This window comes from Lygodium microphyllum, chromosome 1 (assembly GCF_053477565.2).
Source record: "Lygodium microphyllum isolate KBCC chromosome 1, Lygodium_microphyllum_v1.1.10, whole genome shotgun sequence".
Classification (NCBI taxonomy): Eukaryota; Viridiplantae; Streptophyta; class Polypodiopsida; order Schizaeales; family Lygodiaceae; genus Lygodium; species Lygodium microphyllum.
Window position 1 is genome coordinate 120,270,295 of NC_141135.1, and position 14,759 is coordinate 120,285,053.

The following is a 14,759-nucleotide window of genomic DNA, read 5'->3' on the forward strand; positions in this document are numbered from 1 at the left end:
CACTCTTGAAGCTCAAAATATTCGCAAGGAATCAAAGATAAGTAAACGAAGTTTCAAATTTCGTACTTTCAATGGCATACGAGAAGGAAAGACTGTTCTAGCATTCATTAGTCAGTTTGATGACTATTTCCATGAGGAAACTTATCCAGAAAAAGATAAAACCAAGTGTGTTACTAATCATTTAGTAGACAGAGCATCACTTTGGTGGACTGTAGTACGCAAGAGCATAGAATGTCCTACTACTTGGGAAGATTTCAAGAAGAAGTTCATGCAGAATTTTCTTGCACCGCAATTTCATGAGAAAGCTATCAAGCAATGGGATCTACTTCAACAACGGGATCGTGAGCCTATACCTCAGTATACAGAGCGTTTTTGGAATGCACTCCTACAGCTACGCATGCTTGAAGACGTACCAGAGGCGACAAATAAGCGGAAGTATATGTCTGGACTTCTTGGGCATTACTACGCTGAAGTCAACATGTTCAAGCTTGCTACCCTTGAAGACGCCATTTCACTAGCTCACGACACTGAAGATAAGCTATGCGGTAGAGACAGACGACCACAGCAATTCCAAGCCAATGGTAAATATGGATCTAAACAATTCAATTCCAATTTTAGAAGATTTAATCCAGGTCGTTTCTTTTCATCATCTTTTCGCAAGAATTGGGCTAAACCACCTGCATTACCATCCAATATCAACCCAGATCCTAAGCCTATTCCACAGTCAAATCCTAATGTACCTAGACTTCCCGCCATTGCAAATAATGTAACCAAAGCCAAGCCAATAGTATGCTATAAATGCCACCAGCCTGGACATCTCGCAGCAAATTGTCATTCAAAGAAGCCACCAGCTCATATCAACTATCTTGGAGCCATGGACGAAGACGAACATGAGGATATGCCTGATTTCACTGAAGATGAGGACGACATTACTACTACTTCCGATACTTTACCAGGTATGCCTACTCCACATTCATTATTGACTATGAAATGTTTGGTGCATGGAAAGGAAAAGACTATTTTGCATGATGACGGTAGTGCTCCTGATTTTATTTCAGCAAAATTGATAAAGAAATTGAAATTACAGACTATACCTACGTATTATCGCATAAAAGCTGCATTTTGAGGTACTAGGTATAATGGTACACAGGAAGTGCAAGACTTAGAGATTCAAATTGGCCAATACACTGAAAAAAGAAAGTTCTTAGTTGTTCCATTACAGTCGAGTGACATTATTTTAGAAATGCCTTGGCGACACCAGCATAATCCAGATATAGATTATTCCACACACACAATGAATATTAATTTTCAAGGAAAATCTATTACATTATATGGTATGCATGCATCTAATGTTTTTCCACTGCTTTCGCATACTCAAGCTAAACGTGCATTACGCAAGAGTACTAAATCTTATCTCATTTGGGTGAATGAATTGCAAGTAAAGGAAAATCATATGCACCCTAGGCATAAGGAATTTCTTGCATATTTTAAGAACTATTTTGGAGAAGAGCTACCACCAGGTTTACCTCCTTCACGACCAGAAGACCATAAAATAGATTTGATCCCTGGCACACAACCACCTTGCAAAGCACCATATAGGCATAACCAAATAAAGCAAAAAGAAATCCAAAGTCAAGTTGAGGAATTACTAAATAGAGGTTTAATTCGACCTAGCAGTTCTCCATTTGGTGCACCTGTATTGTTAGTCAAGAAAAAGAATAATACTTATCGTATGTGTATTGACTACCGAGCTTTAAATAAGATCACTGTAAAGAATAGGTATCCTATTCCTAGAGTTGATGACCTTATGGACAAACTGCAAGGATCTTCTATATTTAGTAAAATTGACCTTAAGTCTGGTTATCATCAGGTGAGACTAGATAAGTCTGACATATTCAAGACTGCATTGAGAACACAGTTTGGTCATTACGAATTTTTAGTCATGCCATTCGGATTGACTAATGCACCTGCTACCTTTAGTAGAATGATGAACCGTATTTTTTTGAAATATCAGTATTGTGTAATTGTTTTCTTTGATGATATTTTGGTGTTTAGTCAAAATGAGAAAGAACATTATAAGCACTTGTCATTGGTTTTTCAGTTATTGAAAGAAAATCAACTGTATGCAAATCATGAAAAGAGTGAATTCTTTAATACGGAAATTGAGTATTTAGGTCATATTGTATCATCTGATGGAATTAAAGTTGATCCTAAGAAAATTGATGCAATATTGAATTGGCCTGTTCCTAAAAATGTGCATGAGTTACGCTCATTCCTTGGTCTTGCTAGTTTCTATAGGAAGTTTGTACGTAATTTTTCATTACTTGCTTTACCATTAACCAAACTTCTCAAGAAAGGAATTGTTTATCAATGGACCGAAAATCAGCAAAAATCCTTTGATTTACTAAAACATGCATTAACCAATGCCCCTGTTTTACAGTTGCCTGACTTTAATAGACCATTCTTTCTAGTAGTGACCGATGCTAGTTTATCAAGAATAGGAGCCGTACTTATGCAATACAATCATCCTATAGCCTATTCTAGTTGTAAGTTGAAACCCTCTGAGCTGAAATATTCCACATATGACAAAGAACTATTAGCAGTTGTACAAGCATTAAGACAGTGGAAACACTACTTAATGGGTTCAGAATTTATGATAAAGACCGATCAGCAAAGTATTAGACATTTACTTAGCCAACCCCAAATTTCTAACCGCCATATCAAATGGGCTTTCTTTTATTCAAAGTTTTCATCCTATCATTCAATACCAACCTGAAAAAGAAAATGTAGTGGCTGATGCATTAAGTAGAAGACCTGCAATTCATAATATTTCTGTCATATCTTTTGATTCTTTGATTGCTATGAAAGATACATATCACCAGGATATTACTTTTCATTCTGATTGGAAGAAATTAGTTCAAAATAATTTCATTCCTATTGATTCATTGTCATATAATGATGGATTTATGTTTTATGAAAAGACACTGTGTGTTACTATTCCATTCCAATCTTTTGTTTTGAATGAAATTCATTGTCCCCCATATCAAGGTCATAGAGGTATCATATCTACATTACGTATGTTAACTGAAGATTTTTATTGGCCGCATATTGTTGCAGATGTATCTAACTTCGTTTCTGAATGTTTGATTTGTCAAAGAGTTAAGAGACATCGTGGTAAACAGTATGGATTACTTATGCCTTTGTCTATTCCATCTAAACCTTGAGAACAAATTTCTATGGATTTCATTACTGGTTTACCAAATACTAAATCTAACCATGATATGATTTAGACACTTGTAGATAGATTTAGTAAACAAGCCTATTTCATTCCATGTAAGAAAACTTTAACAGCATCACAAGCAGCACAATTATTTTTGAAAACTGTTTTTACTAACCATAGATTGCCAAAAGTTATCATTTCAGATCGTGATTCTAGATTTTGTAACAATTTTTGGATTACCCTGTTTGCTAATCTAGGCACAAAGATTGATTTCTCATCTGCATTTCATCCAAAAACTAATGGGCAAACAGAAGCCACAAACAGCACTATTCTAGATCTTTTACGTGCATATACTATCTCTAAACCTCAGACATGGGACACTCATTTGCATTTATTACAGTTTACATATAACAATACAGCGCACACATCTACAAAGAAAGCACCGTTTGAAGTCATTTATGGATATAGATTATCTACACCTGTTACATCTTTGTCTAATAGAATTCAGAGTACTGATGATATTGCTAGTATGATAACAGTATATTTGATGAAGTTAAAGATATGATTGCTAAAGTCCAGCAATTATATACCAAACAAGCCAACGAGAAAAGACAAGCCATGAATTTCAAAGTTGATGATTATGTTTGGCCGAGAATAGAAAAACGTAGACTGCAAAGTGTAGATAGACAACCAATTGTCAAACTAGCTCCTAGATTCTATGGACCATTTAGAATCATTCATAAAATTAATGACAATACATTCAAGTTAGAATTACCATCTCATTGAAAAATTCATAATACATTTCACATTAGTCTATTGAGACCATTTAGAGGCCAATTACATGTCCACCTTGTTTATGAAAACCCACCTTTATTAGAGGAAGAGACTGAAATACTTGAACCAGAAGCTATCATAGACACTGACTTTATGACTACTAGAACTGGCCGAAGATATTTTAGATATCTAGTTAAATTTAAGAACCATCCTGTAGAGGAAGCACAATGGATGCACGCTAGAGACTTAAATGCTTTCCCCGCTCTGTTAGCTCCACATTGAGCTAATAGCAATTGAGATCAATTGCTATCCCACCCTAGGGGTATAATGCCAGGAGGCATATTTCACGGTGGATTCTGTAAACTTTGATGACCGGGGCTCATACACAAAGTAGATTCTTTGTGCGAGAAGTTGATAAGGACGCCTGTCCTTTTCGGGCGTTTCATTAATTTAGTGTGTACATGGGTGATTCCATAGCGGGTGATTCCGCAAAATGCATATTAAATTAATAAACGTTTATGAGTTTAGAGTGCGCACTCGTAATAAATTAAGGTTAGGATTTATTTCTAACTAGTTGATTTATTTATGTAGCTGAAGACTGCTAGGTATTCACTTTTGTCGGTTTAATTGTATTATTTTACTAACGATTGCGAATGCTTCAGTTGATGTGTAGAGATAGCAGCAGTGGCGGAGGAAAGCATTGGAGTCTAGCGAGTATTCGACCTATGAATTATATTTTGATAGGCGCCACGCCTATATTTTGTCATGTCTATTGAGGCATTGATTATTTATTATTATTTTGTATGCGCCTATGCGCACGAATATGTTATTTCTATTTGGGACATTGTGTTGGGCGTGCCAGACTCGTTGGGCACCGTCCATTAGCTTTATTTCTATTTTTGTAAAAGTAAACTCAAAAGCTAAAAGCTTGTCATATTTTTGTAAATTGGGCTATTATTGAGCATGAAGATGGAAATATACATAAAATACATGCTTTGTGAAGCGCTCACACAAGGCATGGGGGGAGATTGCACCCAATTGGTCTCTTGCTCTTGTCGTTCATGCTTTTTACATTGTAATTTGTGCAAAAAGGTAGAGTTCATTGTTCTTGGGGACCTTCCGGGATTCACTACGTGAGCATACAGCGATCGATCTGCGCACCAGTCAATTTGGAGCCAAACTCAAAGCCAATCAATAAGCCACCGTATAGATTGTCTAAGTGAAAGCATGAAGAAGTAGCCAAGCAAATCAAGAAGCTTCTAGAGATGGGGTTCATTGAACCTAGTTCTTCACCTTATGCATCTCCGGTCTTGTTAGTGAAAAAAAAGTATGGATCCTTCAAGATGTGTATTAACTACAGGAATCTAAACAAGATCACAGTGAAGAATAGGTGTCTAATACCCAAAGTTGATGATCTACTTGATGAGTTTAAGGGGGCTAAATTATTTACCAAGATTAACTTGAGATTAGGGTATCATCAGATCCGTATGCCAAAGGGTGATGCCGTTAAGACTGCCTTTAGGACTGATCGAGGGCTATACCATTTTCTAGTGATGCCATTTGGGCTTACTAGTGCTCCAGCTATCTTCTAGAGTCTGATGAACAAGATTTTGCAGCGTTTCCTATTTCAGTTTGTCTTGGTTTTCTTTGATGATATATTGATTTACAGCAATACTCTACACGACCATTTATCACATATGAGGAAGGTTTTTTATATATTGAGGTATCACAGACTCTTTGCTAAGGAGAAGAAGTGCTCTTTCATACAAACTGAGGTGGAGTACTTGGGCCATATTATCAATGAAAAAGAGATACAAGCTAATCCTAAGAAGGTGTAATGTGTTAAAGATTGGCCAATACCTACTACCACTATTTCACTTAGAGGTTTCTTAGTCCATCCTCATTTTATCGCTGATCATTAAGCATTATGTAGCTATTGTAGCTCCTTCAACTAACAGGTTGAAAAAGAAAGCTTTCTTTTTTGATACACTTGCAAATACTAGCTTTAACCAGTTAAAGGAACTCCTTACTTCTGCTCCTATTCTTGTACGACAAGATTTTTCGAAAGAGTTTACTATCCGGTGTGATGCCAATGGCCGTGGCATAGGGGCTGTTTTGTTACAAGAGCATGGAGTTATTGCCTTTGAAAGTCGCAAGCTTACAGATAAGGAAATGGTTATAAATGTCTATGACCAAGAGATGTTGGCTATCTTACATGCAATAAAGAAGATGCACCATTATTTGTATAGCAAACGGTTAGTTCAAAGTGACCACAAGAACCTAAAGTATTTTCTCACTTAGTCCAATCTTACTCCAAGCAGCGTAGGTGGGTAGCTACTCTGCAAAATTATGATTTTGACATCACTCATATGATGAGGGGCAAAGACAATGTAGTAGCTGATTCTCTTCTCGCATGTGGACATGTAAAGTTTCAGCTATGACTGAGCTACATAGTGATTGGATTGAAGAATTACAGGAAGCCTATCTTTTGGATAATGAGCTCAACCATATTTTTAAAAAATTACAACAAGGTCTCATGGAGAAAATTTCACATTATCAACTTAAAAATGGCCTAATCTGGTCAAATGGCAAGATTGTTATTCCCTCTGCTTCTTCTTTTACATGGAAATTTATGAAGGAGTTACATTCTTTATCTTTAGCTGGACATTTTGGAGTTTTTAAAACCTATGATAAGATCAACAAAAGCTTTTATTGAAAATGATTGTGGAAAGATATTAAGAATTTCGTTATGAAGTGTCTACCTTGTCAACATAATAAAGACAGCACCCATAAGCCAAGTGGTTTGTTGCACCCACTACCTATTCCTGAGGGCAAGTGGACGCACATTACCATGGACTTCATTCCTGGTTTTTCTACTACCAAAAGGGAATGGAATAGTATCTATGTGGTGGTGGATAAGCTCACCAAGGCAACCCATTTTATTCCTAACAACACATAGTTCACTACTTCACAGATGGCTAATCGGTTTATGGAGCAAATCTTTCTATTACATGGATTACCGCAGGTGATTGTTCATGTCCGAGATTCAAAGTTCATGAGTAACTTTTGGTAGGCAGTATTCAGCTTCATAGGCACTAAATTGGCTCCTTCTACAACCTATCATCCACCACAGACTAATGGCCAGACAAAAAGATCAAAACAAGTGATTGGAGACTTACCTTCGTTGTTTCTATCATGATGTGCAGTATACGTGGGATTCTTAGTTGCATTTGGTTGAGTTTGCCTACAATAACTCCACACGTGCTAATATTAGAGTTTCGCTCTGAGGCTATGTATGGTTATAAGGTGCCCTTACCCACAATCATCTTAATGAGAAAATCAATTCTAATGGAAAAGAAGAATTGGAAAGAATGCAGACCCTTCTTCAGTAGTATAAGATGAATCTTAAGAAGGCCCAAGATCAGATGAAGATGCTTGCAGATGAGAAGAGGTAACCTTTAGACTTTCAAGAAGAAGAATTAGTTTTGTTGAAAGTGACCAAGTCTTGTTATTCTACCTTGAAGGATGGATCCAGTAACAAGCTTGCTCACAGGTTTTATGGACCCTACAGGATCTTGAAGCGCATTGGAGACTTGGCATATAGATTGGAACTCCCCTCTTCCACTAAGATTCATAATGTATTCTATGTTAGTCAACTCAAGCCTTTCTATGGTGCTCCTATGATATAGTTGATGGGCTGCCACCTATAGATGAAGGTCTTATTCAGTACATCCTTGAGGCTATCATAGGTCAACGTGAGAAGAAACTTTGCTCTCGCTCTATCATTGAATATTTGATTAGATGGATAGGTTTACCACCTGAAGTAGCTTCTTGAAGACCCGAATCTATATTAGATGAGTTTCCTTATCTACAGGATACAATGGTGGGGTTGAAGCATAATTACTATGAAGCCAGTTATGGTGCATACAAGGTCTTGACAGCAGTCTATTTTAGAACAGTTTTTATTCTGCCAAATTTTCAGAAATATGCCACCCACATAGGGTCAAAGAACTCTTCAAGAGTTACGTTTTGACATGTGGCACGCTTCATTTGGATACTTCTACCAGATGTTATGGCTGATTTGGTTCAACACGGTCTGTTTTTACAGCAAGCTATCTTCTTCATTTTGAGCCTATTTCTTGAAGACTCAAAGGCTCCAAACTCTTTTGAAGAACTCACGATCATATATATAGCTGAGACTTACTTTCATGTCTTCATTTCAGTCCATATGTCTTCAATCTTTCATTCATTTCCATACTTTATATAGTTGAAAACAAAGTAGTACTCTATTTCATCCATCCTTTCCAACTCTTGTGAGTTTGTTTTTGCAAGTAAAAACCTTTGGGACAGGATGGATTATAAGAAACTGATAAAAAGATATGTTTAGTGTGGAATTATTAATAATACCTTGTCACACTAACACAAGTATAAAAGGGAGAGACGTGTAAATTTTCACATCTTTTTGAACATTAATACATTTATTGTCTCTTGCCTCACCTTTTTGTTTATAGCTTCTATGGCTTCTCTCTTTTCTTTCCTATCTTTCTCTCTCCCTTTCTAGTATTTCTCTCTCCTCATCACTTCTTTCTCTCTCCTCTGCTCTTCTTTCTCTCATCTCTTTGTTCTCTCCTTAACATTCCCATTGCTATCTACACCTATATTGAAGGATACCTCAGATCATGGAATTCTGCCATAGTACTTGTTTGAGTTATCCACTAACTAGGCAACCTATCCAAACATCTACATTTTCTCAGAGCTGTAATCGGTGTCTTCGACTCCCCTTCTAGCTCACCTCATCCTCAATCCACCCAAGACACGGAGGTTTGAGACCCCTTGTATGATACCAACATAGTATGGCTCCTTCATTCATTCATTCATATTTTCACTCTGAGTTTTCTCACCTTGAGTTCTGCTATATTCACTATGCTACTTTCCTACACTTTAAGTTCTCATTCTTTTCATGCATTTCTTTACACTCCTCTCTCAAGGTCGAGTTTTAGGAAAATATTCATTTCTTGATCAACATGGAGACAGAGATTGTGTTTCCTCTCCTGAGCAACTTCTTCTACATCACGTACTCAGTTGCTACTCTCGACACCTTAGCTGACTTCAGCACCGACTCCTTCAACATCAACATCCATGATTTTAGAGGGGGTTGTTTTCCCCACTCCATGCAATCAAGTTTTGACGTGTCTTCTTTGCCTTTGACATCAGCGTCCCTTCCTTGTTGCATCTAGGGCATTTGGGTAAGTGAACAACTCCCCTACGAGAGCACTATCCAAGCAAAACCATGCTACATGTGCATATTCCTTATTACATTCTCTTTGCATAGCATTGTGTTTGGTGATTTGGACACCTGGGATGGATGAAACCTTGCAATTGTGGGTATCACTCTAAGCAAGAAGTAAGAAACTATGCATGTATATGGCATCTTTTACCTCATCAAGCACAGCAATGAGTTTCCATTACTCAGCCCAACATCTTGACTCCTTGCCGCATTTTTCCCTTAACCTTGTCATACCTCTACTTAAATATCATGGACAAATAAATCTCAACCCATTTATACCTATGGTTACTTAGGCATCTTTCTACTAGCTAAATCAGGATTCCAATGCTGCTTTTCAAAAGATAAAATCAATGCAAAAGGCTGATAAGCAAGTACTAAGGGTCTTCTACTTTGGTTTCACTTTTGTATGACTTCATGGGCCAGGTCACAAGTCAAAAATACAAAAATCTAAGTTCCATAAGAGAGTTTCATTGCATTGCTTTTGCAAACCGTGCAGCCCCTTGGGCAGTCCATCATGGCACCCATTGTCTGATGTCTTGATTTTATTGGGGTGACCTCTTGGATGTCTCAAAAGAAAATACCATCACCTTTCCGATCTTGGTAGAGTCCTTGGGCAATCACATGACAACCTCGGCTTAATGCCTTGACCTGGGTTGAGACTCGGAACCTTCTTTTTGTTCTCTCCAATCATACTCTTTTGGCTCTTAAACTGTCCTAAAAAGCATTAAATCAATACAAGAACCTAGCACATTGGGTAAGACAACTAGCCAGAAAGTTCTATAAAAGAGACTCATTGTGCATTGCCACATTTATCCCTCATTCCACCATTGCGCCACCTCTCCAACCTTCCCTGCTAGCTCGAACATCATCAGCAGTTTTCTCTCCCTCTCTCTTCATCATTACTTTCATGTCTAATCAGTCCAAGGTTCCACCTTGCTGTCCATCACTGCAAAAGTGTTGTCACCTACTATTTCAGCTCTCCATCTGTGCTGTGTTTTCATCCCCAGCCTCAAGACCTGCTGTGTTTTGATTCCAGCCACATCCCTAGCTCCAGAGGCTGTTGCGAAGCTGCTGACTGCTGTGTTTTGTCATCGCAATCCTCACACACAGCTGTGTTGCATCCAACCCTGCTGCGCTGCTGTTGACAGCCCTCCACAGCTATCTAAATCAGTTTTCAGTTTTGAGATAGGTAGTTTGCTGCACTCAGGATCCATTCATCGAGGAGCAACACTCTCCCTCAGCCCACTCCCACAAGTCACAGTGGCTGTTGGATAGCCTCCACTCCTAGAGCACACAGTTGCATCTCTACCTTAGTAATCATTCATTTCAGCATTCATTCTTCATTCATCATCTTCTTCTTCATTTGCATCTTGTCTAAGCTCATTGTGTTAGTCGCATTCATACACCCTCTATGTTCTCTCTACTCATATATCCTCACATTCTTCAAGAAAACTTGATCACCATCTATTCATGAAAACATCCAAGCTTCATGCAAAGTTCCATCTACATATTCCACCTCTTCCCACAAAAAGTAACCACTTTAGGGCTCATTTTTCCCTCTTCTACTTTAAAACTCCCACATATTTGTTTTTTCACTTCCTTACCTCAAAACCCTAAATGTCCTACATTATGCTTTTTTTTTTGGAACGCTTTACTCTTCCCTAGAACTCATGTCCCCCGTATTAAAAAACTATTTTACATAGGCCTACAACCCTAGACAACTTTCATGGGCTCAAATATTTTCAAAACACAAAGGTTTTCTCCACCACAATTTGTCTGAATCTTCTTCGAATCATCAGGAATCTCAAGTTTCGCTGACATCTTCACTCAATATAGCAAAGCATGTGCCCTAGAATCCATATTAGATCCCAAATATCATCATATCTTAGCTTTTCACTACATGAAAAGCAACAAGCAAGGAACGTGCTATATAGCAGGTTCTCATAATATGCACAACAGACAATCAGCAAATATGTCCTAGCTATCCATGCATATATAGATAGCTTAGACATATGGATTTCAAGGTTTGCCAAATTAGCCCAACAAAAGCTTGCCTTTATTAGATAAGTAACTCACAAATTACATAGATTCTAGCAGTTGGTGTCATAAGGACATGTATTTTTGAAACCTCACTTAACATGTGATTAATTTTTAATCGCATGATTAAGTAAATGATGCACATGTGAGGTGCAACTGGGGTTAAAGTAAATTTATGAGCCTGGGACCCGAAAAAATCACAAGATGTCTAAGGCAAAAGTTGTTATAAGTTATGTTGCACAGGTACTTGGCGGTATCTGGTGCCAGTTGTTGGCCTAGGTCATCCATTTGGCCATAAGTGTCAGTTGGTGATACTAGAGAAGTAGTGTTTAATGGTATCTAACGCCAATCTGACGGTCAAAGATGGCGCAGAGACACTCGGGAATGGAAGTTGCCTAGCCAATTTAATTATTGGCCAGTCAGATTATTTTTCAAGGCACGGAAATAATTATTAGATTAATTTTCAGTATTTTAAGGCTGAAAATTAATATTTAATTATGAAAAATACTGAAAAACCCATTTGAGAAGGCTACCACTTGTGAAAAATGCCCATGCAAGACTGAAAAACGTCTTTAGAGACTGGAGAGAGGCATTTCTATAAATTCAGCCTGCAAGAGACCCTTGGAGGCTAAGAAATTGCAAATTTCTCTCTTGTAAAACCTAATCTATAACAAAAATTAGGGTTTAGCAAAGCATGCCAAAAATTGGAAGCTCCAAGACTAGAATTCAACAAGGCTGAAGGTGAATTTCAGTTGAATTCAGGTGGACTAGCTAGCCATTGAATTTGGGGCATTTCCATCGTCTATGAAGTGGGTGAAGGCCAATTGAGTGCCCGAATCAAGGGGCAAAATACATTGAAGACTTGCTGGTCACTTTGGACAGTAAAGGGAGTTGAAATACCGAAAGGGATTAGGAGAATCCCATTGTAAATCAGCTTTTTCTTCAATAAAGCTAAAGAAATACCGAAAGGGGCGCCATTTTTGGGGCCAATCGAGTGCGCATTGTCCAAGATCATTAGGTAAATTTGTATTTTCAGATTTGCATTTATTGTTTGCTGCTGTAATTAAGTTGTAATCAGGGATTTACCACCCTATCCAAGGAGGAAGGCCAGTTACAGTTAGACTCTTATTTTAAGGAGCATGAAACATTTAAGCTTGGGGAACTGTGTGGTCATCCTGCTCAGCCATCAGCACTGGTAAGGTCAGTTTCAGCCAACATCGTGGGAGCTATTGCTGTATATAGGGCATGAACAGCACCATAAGTGTCAAGGACAACATCAGGATGTGTTTGGAGAAATGTGAGCTCATTTCTCAGTGACGGGTGCAACATTGCTGTATGTTTAGGGCTTTGTTATATGAACAGTGTCAGTTTTGTTTCCTGCACATTACAGCATAGTCATTCCCTGAAAAGAATTGATTTTTATATTTCCCTCTTCACATGTAACCATTGGTCTTTGAAGTAACCAGGGTTTTGCAATCTTTTTACCCTGGTACTTTGTGGTGTGTTTTCACCCCATTTGGGATCTTCCACTATGTAAAAGTGACATTTTTCAAAAACAATATGACAGTTTGAATTATATGCAATTGAGTTCAATTTGCAGCCAGATCATGTCTCACAATTCCAGACTTTCTGCAGTTGTGCTCAGCTTCAAAGATCAGTCTCAGTTCCAGGTATTGTGCTTTGAATTGGTGTGAAGCTGGATGTGCCTACCAGTTGCAAACCAATTCTTTCACCCAAATACCCTTCTAGGATGGACACTGAAAATTGAGGGGCAAGTGGAGTGGGGTTATCTCACGTATCAAGGGTCTGTGGTACAACACTACAGATCTCTCTTTATCCTACATACTTTTCAATTTAAAGTTCTCAAATCAGTTCCTTAAACAACTCACTGTACCCCGACCCAGATCACATGCTTCATAACACCTAAACTAAAGCCATTTAATGAATGCAATTAGTATTGACCTGTTTAAATTGGCCATTCACAACCAAAGGATTTGCAAAGACAGTAGACAGTTTCCAGATTCAAAAGTGCATGTTTGACTTTGATCACAGTAGAGCCACCTTAGTGATGTCAACTAGCTTAAAATGGCATAACAAACAGCAAACAAACTATGTTTTAATACTGAGAAAGGTTAGCCAAACTTACACTCAGTAGAGAAGTAATCCAACCTCTTGAAGTATGCGTACGTAGGTCAGGTCAAAGGTCACAAATCACATGTAGACAACATTTACAAATTTTGCATAGCAATACTTTCATCCGTCTTTCCAAGCATAACTTAAGAACTTCAAGTATCATTTTTAGCCAAGTTAGCATCCAAATGGCAACTTCAATTTCAGCCATACAAACCTTTGAGAAGCCATAATCCAAACCAAGAAAGTTCTGAAGTGAGTGCAAGATACATATCGATTGCATGAGTGTGAAAAAAAGTACTCTCAAAGACACCATGTCTCTCACATCATGATCTCTCATAGGAATGGCCTTTTGAAGACAAATGACATCAATACAATGATGACCACATACAGAACAAGAACAAATCAGATGCCAGATCACAGCAAGGAGGAGCACTGATCAGCTCAAAAGGTTCAAAAGAAAGAAGGAACTGTATGGTCTCTTGTTGAGTAAGTAGAGTTCAAATGCATGGAGAATGGTTTATGAGAGGTGCCCATCATACCTACTGTAACAGTTGATACTGCGCACACATCCTTGACATCAAGATATCTTACAACTCAAAGAAGAAAAGCAAAAGACCAAGAGAGTTCACTGCTTGCAACACTCCAACATCTATTGTGATTTTGTGTTTCTAAGAGTGTGTCACAACATGTGGCAGAGATATCTATAGTACTTAGAAATTCAAACACAGATCTAGGATTGTTGGATGATTTATTGTCTCATCCAAAATATAAAATACAGGAAAGTTCAAATATGTGTGTCTTCCATTGTGACAGCTCCACCATGCTCAAGCAAAGAAAGAGGTTTTATAGTTGCAATCAGTACATCAAAAAACTGTCCAACCAGGACATCAAAGAAAAAGGGAGCAGACCATTAAGCACGTCACCAAAACATTAGTTCTTTTCAGCAGGTGACACATGGCACGATGCATGGGTGCACATGTGGCACCACTGAGTTTCAAGAACAAGGTCAGCAACCTTCCTCAATGACTGAGGCATGCATGAATATGTCCCAATGCAACCATGCAAATCTATGGATTGGGATCAGTAAATTCCCAATCAAGTACACTTCAAGTTCAAATTCAAGGCTCAAGTATCCGATTCTCTTCCACCAAATTGCACATGCACCAAGCGAAGATGAGAGACAAACAGCAAGAGAGAAATCTTTTTCTACCCTAAAACAGTGACCAGTATCAATTTTCAGCCTAAAATAGTGTCTAGCATCACTAATCCTCAGTTTGCCCCTTGTTTTCGAATGCTCAGGAGCCAAAT

General features: G+C 38.0%; 1 protein-coding gene across 5 annotated transcripts in view; it reads right to left on the reverse strand.

The window, feature by feature from the left end:
- LOC148041607 (cytoplasmic tRNA 2-thiolation protein 1-like) overlaps window positions 1-14,759 on the reverse strand; it is a 73,352-nt gene that overhangs the window by 44,102 nt on the left and 14,491 nt on the right. For 3 of the 5 annotated variants that reach the window (XM_087680898.1, XM_087680885.1, XM_087680900.1), the window contains one exon: window positions 13,465-13,501. In XM_087680898.1, coding sequence (XP_087537024.1) covers window positions 13,465-13,501 — 37 coding nt within the window. Of the gene's footprint in view, window positions 1-13,464; window positions 13,506-14,759 lie in introns of all 5 variants that reach the window. The other 2 variants (XM_087680891.1, XM_087680906.1) reach the window with 1 other exon arrangement.